Below are 8,194 nucleotides of genomic sequence, written 5' to 3' on the forward strand. Positions count from 1 at the left end.
GAAGAGTTACAAAGAGCTTCCAGTGTGCTAAATGCTCGTGGTCCCCACCCAGACCCCTTCCCAGGATGACGCCTTTATCCCCAAAGCTGCTGATGGCTCCTGAGTCCCCATGCTCCTTGACTTTCCCAGAAAGGAGGAACCACCTCGCCTGTCTATGCCTGTGAGGGTCTACCACTGGCTACCAGGGAATTCCTCCACTTATTGTTTTTTTTTTTTTAAAGAAACATTTAGGATTCAAATGCTAAATCAAGAACAATTACAATTCATTCTCATTGAAAAATGACCCTGAGTGCCCAGGACCCTTTGCCCCATCACATTCTAGAACAGAGAGGAGTGCATCAGTGCAGGCTTCTGGATGGGAGGTGGGTTTCCCGAGTTCCCTCCAGGAACGGGGGAGCCAGCCCTGCTCCAAGAAGACCCCACCACGCCCAGATGAGGGCCTTTGTTCTGCCTGACAGCGACTCCTAACACCTAGCCAGAAAAATCATCCCATCAGCTCGAAGATAAAAAGGATTGAGACCTTAAGACTGTAATTAAGTCTCTTAGGAGAATAACAATGACGACAGGGAAGCATGACTGTTTGTTGTACCCAGGACTTCACAAGCTCTGTGTCCTCAATCCTGACACCGGGCCCCCGAGGCACAGGGAAGTCACCTGGCTCGTCCAAGGTCACACAGATGGAGGCCCTGAGGCTCGCCCACCCTCCACCTGGGCTGTTTGGTCACCAAGGATGAAAAGAACGGAGGAGGAGATGCCCCAGAAGTCTCCCCACCCCTGCCTGCTTCGTGGCCATCTATTCTCAGCCCGCCAGCCACGTCCTTCCTCTGCTGTTCCCAGCTGACCGTTGAGACGGGGCCCTGGGACCCAGCCTCTCTGCCTTACCTCCTCCCTGGCTCCAGGGTGAGGGCCCCTGTCAGGCAGGGATCTCTGTTTTCCTCACTCGGGTATCCCGAGCTCTTAGGACTGCGCCTGACACACAGTAGGCATGCAACAGATAAGTTGGCAGAAGTGAATGAATGACTTTTCAGCCCCCTCTTTGGAGAGGGCCAATATAGCTGATATCAGCCTAGGTTAGAGGCTGGAAGGCCAAATGGGAGCTCAGTTCAACTGCAAGATTCTGCCAACCGTGGGCAGGTTCTCACCCAGAAGCTGGATGAAGCTTTCCGTGTTTGGCCGGGACAGACATGGACCTGGGGAACCGCAGGGGACAGCTGGAGAAAAGGCCAAGGCTGGGCACGGGTCAGGGATTCACTCCTCCCCCACCCGCATCCCAAGGAGGACAAAGAATTACCCCTCTTACTTCCCCTAGGGCTGCAGCAACCAAGGACCACAGAGCGGGTGGTGTCACATAACAAGAATGTGTTGTCCTTCAGTCCTGGAGGCCGGAAGCCTGAGATCGAGGTGCGGGCAGCTGAGCCCCTTCTGAGGCTGACGGAGCCTGGCCAGGCCTCTGCATGCCCGCTGGGGGTCTTGGTGCCTTGGCACTTCCTTGCTTGCAGATGCATCACCTTAGCCCTCCTCCATCCACGGCTGTCTTTCCATGACCTTCCTTTCATAAGCATGCCAGTTGTATGGACGATTACAGCTCATGCTAAGGACCTCATTGTAACTCAATTCCCTCTGCAAACACCCTGTTTCCAAACAAAGTGCATTCTATGTATGGAGGTTAAGACTCCATCGTGTCTTCTTGCAGGGCACACTATTTAACCCATAACCTTTTCCATGTATTTTTGTCCTCCCTAGATCATGGGCATCAAAAATAATAATGTGATGTCTTATCAACATAGGTACCATTAAGGAACCCCTCAGCTTGTTTTTCCAGTAGTCATATACTGACGTGACAGTTGGACCATAAAGAAGGCTGAGCGCTGAAGAATTGATGCCTTCAAACTGTGTTGCTGGAGAAGATTCTTGAGAGTCCCTTGAACGTCAAGATCAAACCAATCAATCCTAAAGGAAATCAGTCCTGCATTGGAAGGACTGATGCTGAAGCTGAAGCTTCAATACTTTGGTCACCTGATTAGAAGAGCCAACTCATTGGAAAAGACCCTGATGCTAAGAAAAATTGAAGGCAGGAGAAGAAGGAGGTGACAGAGGACAAGATATGGCATCACCGACTCAATGGAGGTGAATTTGAGCAAACTCCAGGAGACAGTGAAGAACAGGGAAGCCTGCAGTCCACTGGGTGGAAAAGAGTGGGACATACCTTAGGGACTGAACAAGATCAGCCCTGATGGCTTTTTGTGGGTCTTTTTGCCAACCAATTGGATACATTTTATGGGGGGAGGGGAACCCAGATTCTTGGCCCATTAGGTCAGAACTGTTTTTTTCTTTTTTTTTTTTTTTGCTGTTGACACGACTGAGACCTCCTATATCACATTCTAGTAGAGACCAGTTGGATATATATATAGTTGACACAGAGCTCACGAAACAATCTGTTCCTTTACAGTGACTGACACGCTGGATGGTTCTAGTCTGTACGATTCATTCTAGTTCCTTTCATTAACATTAATTGATTTGTTTGGTTGTGCGGGTCTTAGTCGAGGCATGCAGGGTCTTTAGTTGCGGCATGCAAACTCTTGGGATTTCCCAGGTGGCTCAGTGGTAAAGACCCCGCCTGCCAAGCCGGAGATGCAGATTCGATCCCTGGGTTGGGAGTATCCCCTGGAAAAGGAAACAGCAACCCCACTCCAGTGTTCTTGCCTGGGAAATCCCTTGGACAGAGGAACCAGGCAGGCTACAGGTCACAAAGAGTCGGACATGACTTTGTGACGGGGCATGCACGCGCACGGGAATCCTTAGTTGCTGCATTTGGGATCTAGTTCCCCCACCAGGGATCAAACCCTGGCCCTCAGCACTGGGAGCTTGGAGTCTTAACCACTGGGCCCTAGGAAAGTCCCTCCAGTTCCTTTTAAGGCTAGCTGGGGTTCATTATGTTGATTTCAAGACCCCTTGGTGAGAGGTTGAAAAATTTCCTTGGGACAGTCTTATGACCAGTTCTGGGAGCTACACTCTCCACCCGCAGGAAAGTACATAGAGCGGTTAGCCTGGACCAGGCCAAGGTGATGGGCATGGCTCTGGTTAGTCCCCGGGAGGGCAGAGTGCGAATTGGCCCCATCTGCAGAATCAGTTGCAAAAATCAGAGTCATCTCGAAACTCTGACACTCACCACCTCCCCACCCCCACCCCAGGCTCCTGTCTTCAAGGCCACATTTGTGTGGACACAGCTGGCTAAAATTCGTCTCCCCCACCCCCAGCCCTGGGCCCAGCGAGGCAAGGCTCAGGGCCTCAAATAGACACTGGGAGACAGGGAGCAGGGAGTCACACATTGGCATTTCAAGGCAGGTTTTAATCATTTGCAATACCTTCCCCAGTTACATTCATCAAGGCCAATGGGACTCTTTATATGTGGTGAACGTTTTCCATTTATTCTGTATTTCGATGTGCACAGCACATACCTCACAGTATGGGTCAGCACCTGTATAAAACTACAGACAGATTCTGAAAACAGCAGTGGGTACAGAAACCGCAAATCCCCATCACAGCAACAGAAACACTTTACAATATTTCAAAGATTCAACGACACCTCTGAACGCTTCACGTCTGATTCACTGACTATATACACATGGTCAAGGATGGCCGAGTTCTCCCCTTAAGACATCTGAGTTCCTGACAATCTGATCGGGCTCTGAGACAAGGCGTCGTGCAATATGCAAGGCATCTGAAACAATCTGGTTTGTTACTATGTGAATACAGTAAATACAGAACAGCCATAAATTCCAGCCCCTGCTCCCCCCTCCCACAAAGCTTCCCCCCTCCCCCCTGCAACCAGCACCCAGATCTCTGAGCATCGCTCAATACTCCTGGAGTCTAGGGCGTGGTTTAAAATTTTAAAAAAATTTTTACTGCCAGGTCTGAACAGCAGTGTGAGATGTAGTGTCCCGTCTTAAGTGGCTTCTGTCTTCTAGGCTTCAGTTTAAGCACAGTATTTTAAGTAGATGATTTGCATTTGAACAAAGAGTTTTAAAAAGGAATGTGAAAGACAAAAACGCCAATCAGATTTTCCAGTCTTGCTGTCTGTAGACTCCCATAAAGTTAATTCGGGAGACAGTTCAGAAACATCTTAGGAGAGTATTAAAGTCTTGAGGAAACATTCGGAGCATTTCTGGTAGCAAGCTAAGGTCATTTTGTATAAACTCGAAAAAGTCATTCATTAAAATTAAATGTTTGCCATCACCTCGGAACTTTTTTTAAACCTCACCGACCCTTGCCTCTTCCATCTTTGCTTCCAGGACAGGGGTTACATTTGTAAAATATATAAAGAAAAATATAAGGTTACTTGGTGACCATATAGTGTACTCTAACAGCTGTCTGCAAATATTTTCACGATGATTATCCTTACTAAAAGTAAATCGTGGGGTAAAGATAGCTCAAACGTGACAAGGTTCGAATGGGGCGCACCAGAGCTATCTGCAATCCTTTTTGGCTACACATGGAAAAAAAAAAGCCACTTGGGATGGCAGAATGCTACACTCGGTCTGAGCTTTCTGCAGATTTTGCCAGATGAGCAGTTGAAGGGCTTTTGAGGTAGATGTGAAATCCACTTAATCAGGAATGCAACGGACAGAAGCAGCACCTTCCTGCATGCAAACTGCCTTAAGTGTTTTTGGACAATTACAAGGACATTTCACCTAAATGACCAGCTAGTTCCAGCCCAAAGCTTCCCAAACACAGGGAAGTGTGTTTTTAAAAAGAAGATATATATATATATATATATATATATATATATATATATGTGTGTGTGTGTGTGTGTGTGTGTGCGCGCGTGCTATTACTTATCAGAAGTCTCCACACCACAAACTGTCTCTCACCCCTCGGATTTTGGGGGTGGTTATAAATCCAATCTTGTCCATTCCCAGCCTCCCAGTGGAATATCAATTCCTCTCCATCAGATTTTACAAAATCACTTTGTTTTTGCCCTTTCCCAATAGCCACAGAGAAACAGTGGCTGTGGCCAGTCCAAAAAAGGAAAACAGGAGTTTATAAAGTTGCCCACGGGTCTCCCCCATCTGGTAGACTGAGGAAGATTGACTGCAGCAAAGTTCAAAGGTCATACATGGCAGATCTAAAAACGGATTGGCAGCGGTGGCCTCGACAGTGCGCTTTCTGTACCCGAAGTAAACCGATACGTCCCGAGGAATATCTGCAGGGCAGAAAGGGAGTGGGGCAGTGCAGGATGCTAGGAAGGGAGCCAAGCCTGGGAGCTTCCTTCACTGGCTTCCAAAGCCCCAGGAAACGTTTCCAGGCACAGGGATGCTCACTGCCAAGCCACAGGGGACAGTGCAACGCGTGGGTTGATATCGGAGGCTGACATCACCGGTTTTAATACATGGAATAGCAGCAGCCACTTGTGACAACTTTCCAACAAGTTGAATAAACCCAGTGGAAGGGTCTCTACTGTTCTACCAGAAAAAGTCAGGCTTTGGTTGGGGGTGGGGGGGTGGTTGCTTTTGTTCTTCCAGAAAAATACAAAACACATCCACAGAACCATAAATAATTTGGCGGCGATATATACACATTTAAATAATTAATTTAAATATCTTACACCTACTCTCGCATTCAACCGTCCATTTGAAGAAAGTGCACCAAGGGGACCCTCGGTACTCCCCTCCGGGGGGGCGCTAAGGGTCACAGCCTGGGGAGGAAGTGGGTGACCTTCATGGTGGGGGACACCCGGTTCCCCTTCTTGGCCTTGCCGTTCTTGCTCAGGGCGATGAACATGCCGGGGTGCCGGTCGCACTCATAGGCGTTGTAGTTGTTGGGGAGGAGGATCTCTCTGAACCTGCACTCGTCGGTGAAGAAAGGCTGGGAGGGAAGGAGGAGCCGGGTCAGGGGCCATCGCGGGCCAAGGGACCTCTGGGGCAGTGGTCAGGGACTCCTCTCTCTCCCGGCCCCTCCTTGGCTGGGAGGTCCCTCCTGAGAAGCCAGGGTACCCAGACTTTCCCAGGGTGAGGAGAAGGACCCCGCCAGCCCCCAGCCACTGCTACCCCAGGCACCTGCCGGGCACCTGGAAGCCAGATCTGTGCGTCTTCACTGGGTCCACCTAAAGACTGCCGTCCTGCCCACTGGGACCCGCCCCGGGGCTCCAGGCAGCAGCTCCCGATGGCACCCTTGACCCACTGGCAAGTGACCACTCAAGGATGGCGGGAGCGCTGCTCCTGTCTTGGGGCTGGGCCTCTCCTTTGGGCTGGTGGGCGTCCCTGGTGGCTCGGTGGTAAAGAATCCTCCTGCCAATGCAGGAGATGCAGGTTGGATCCCCGGGTTCAGGAAGATCCTCTGGAGAAGGAAACTGACCACCCACTCACTCACTCCAGGATTCTGGCCTGCGAAATCCCATGGACAGGGGAGTCTGGCAGCCGAGGGTCTACGGGATCGCCAAAGAAATCCAACAGGACTGAGTGACTGAACGACAAGGGGGAGCGGCACTGCCTCAGGAGCGGGGTTACTTTCAATCCCGCGGCCCCCACCGCAGCTCCACGATCCTGGCGTCGGGCGGCCTGGAAGCGTCACGATGCTGCCCGGCTCGGCGGGGCCCACGGTACTCACCGAGCCGTACAGCCTGCCCCGGCTGCTCATGGCCACGAAGAACCGGCTGGCCACCCCGAAAATGCTCACCACCCCGCGCTCCACCGGCGACAGCTCCAGCAGGCCTGGGGGCGGGGCGCGGGTCATTCCCGGGCACCGGACCCTCTGCCCGAGTTTCCCACCTGGCCCCCTCCTCCCCCCAGGAACCCCCACTTCTGGGGGTGGAGATGAATCTAAATGGCCCTGCTCCCTCCGCGGTGCAGGCCGCCCCTCAAGGGCCCCAGGAGCCCCGCGGGCTCGGCCCCTGTCCCGGCTCCGCGCCGGCCGCGCCCAGTCCGGGACTGCAAGAGCAGGGTGGCCCCCTGCGGCCCCCTAGTACCACCCCGACGTGGGCCCGCGAGCCGGCCCACCGGGGTTGCCGGTGGCTGCGCCGGGCTCCCGGTGCCCACGAGCGAAGGCGCTGGAATCCGGCACCCAGATTCCGGACTTCTGAAGGCGGGAGGCGGGCTCCGCCGCCGGGTTGCGCAAAGCCAAGAGTGTTGGCGTCCCCGGCGTCTTTACGCGGGAGGGGACCGGACCCCGAGTCCGCTCCGGTTCCCATAGCCCAAGAGCAGGTGCCGGCGAGACCTTCCTGTGCGAGCTGGAAGGGGCGGCAGCTGCCCCAGGCCCCGACCCTCCCCGTCCGGCCCGCCCCACTCACTGTCACTCGTGTCCGCGTGCACGCCGCCGATGCCGCCGTCGGGGAGCACCTGGAGGTGGAAGCCGATGCCCACGTTGCAGTACAGCCTCCGCAGCCGCTTGATGCCCAGCAAGTAGTCGCCGGCGCCGCTCTGGACGGCAGCCTCCTTGGGCTGCGAGGCCACCGGCAGGCGCGCCAGTGAGCGCGCCACCAGGCTCTCCCAGCGGCGCTCCAGCTCGGCCTCCAGCGTGCCGTTGGGGGCGGTGGGCGCGGCGGCGCCCCCTCGGCCGGCCCAGGGCGCCAGCACGACCAGCAGCACCGCCGGGAGCAGCGCCGCCGCGGCCGCCCCGGGCCCCGCCATCCCCGCCCTCGGGCCGTGCGTCCGCGTGTGGGTCAGTGCGCCCGGGAAGCCGGCGGGCGAGCTCGTCAGGGGGGGCTTGCGGGAGCGCACTGCCTGGGCCGGGGCAGGTAGTGTCCGGCCGGGGCGGGGAAAGCGGGAGGCGAGCGACGGGGCCCCCGGACGCCGGGAGCTACCTGGGCTGCATGGAGAGGCGGGCAGCGGTGGCAGGACGCACGGCCCGGGCTGGGACCCTGCGGAGCGGTGCGCGCCTCCCTGCGCGCTGGGCCAGCGGCCGCCGAGCCGCTATATATAGCCGATAGCCAACCCCCCCCCCCGCCCCCTTCTACTCCCGCAGGGGGCCTTTCGCGTTCGCCTGGGCGCCCGGGGCGCTGTGGCGCTCGCGGCGGCTGGTCGCAGGCCGCCTGCCAATCAGGGCTGGGGGAGGGAAGGCGGCCGGGGCCCAGCGCCGCCACGGCCACCTGGAAGGTCCCCGGCCCCTGCCCCTGGCTTCGCCCGGCCCACGGACCTGGGGTCCCGACCCTGGCGTCTCCTCCGCTCTTGTATTTCCGCCAAAGTTTGGCCTCTTGCAC

The 8,194-nt window shown here is 55.3% G+C and overlaps 1 protein-coding gene across 1 annotated transcript; it reads right to left on the reverse strand.

Annotated features, from left to right (window-relative positions):
• Window positions 1-5,550: 5,550 nt before the first annotated feature.
• On the reverse strand, window positions 5,551-7,906 carry FGF4 (fibroblast growth factor 4). The gene is made up of 3 exons (XM_006045079.4): window positions 7,286-7,906; window positions 6,607-6,710; window positions 5,551-5,865 (listed from the first exon to the last, which is right to left on the reverse strand). Exons 1-3 carry the CDS (start codon window positions 7,623-7,625, stop codon window positions 5,689-5,691), a joined length of 621 nt encoding a protein of 206 aa, XP_006045141.2. The 5' UTR covers window positions 7,626-7,906; the 3' UTR covers window positions 5,551-5,688.
• Window positions 7,907-8,194: the final 288 nt, after the last annotated feature.

The sequence above is a fragment of the Bubalus bubalis genome, chromosome 5, assembly GCF_019923935.1.
Source record: "Bubalus bubalis isolate 160015118507 breed Murrah chromosome 5, NDDB_SH_1, whole genome shotgun sequence".
Lineage (NCBI taxonomy): Eukaryota > Metazoa > Chordata > Mammalia > Artiodactyla > Bovidae > Bubalus > Bubalus bubalis.

What these genes read in the sequence shown, in the direction of transcription:
- FGF4 (XM_006045079.4), bottom strand. Translation starts at nt 7,625, where the DNA reads ATGGCGGGGCCCGGGGCGGCCGCGGCGGCGCTGCTCCCGGCGGTGCTG. An exon ending in GCACGCGGACACGAGTGACA is followed by an intron (nt 6,711 to 7,285) that starts GTGAGTGGGGCG and finishes CCCCGCCCCCAG; the next exon opens with GCCTGCTGGAGCTGTCGCCG. An exon ending in GGGGCAGGCTGTACGGCTCG is followed by an intron (nt 5,866 to 6,606) that starts GTGAGTACCGTG and finishes CTTCCCTCCCAG; the next exon opens with CCTTTCTTCACCGACGAGTG.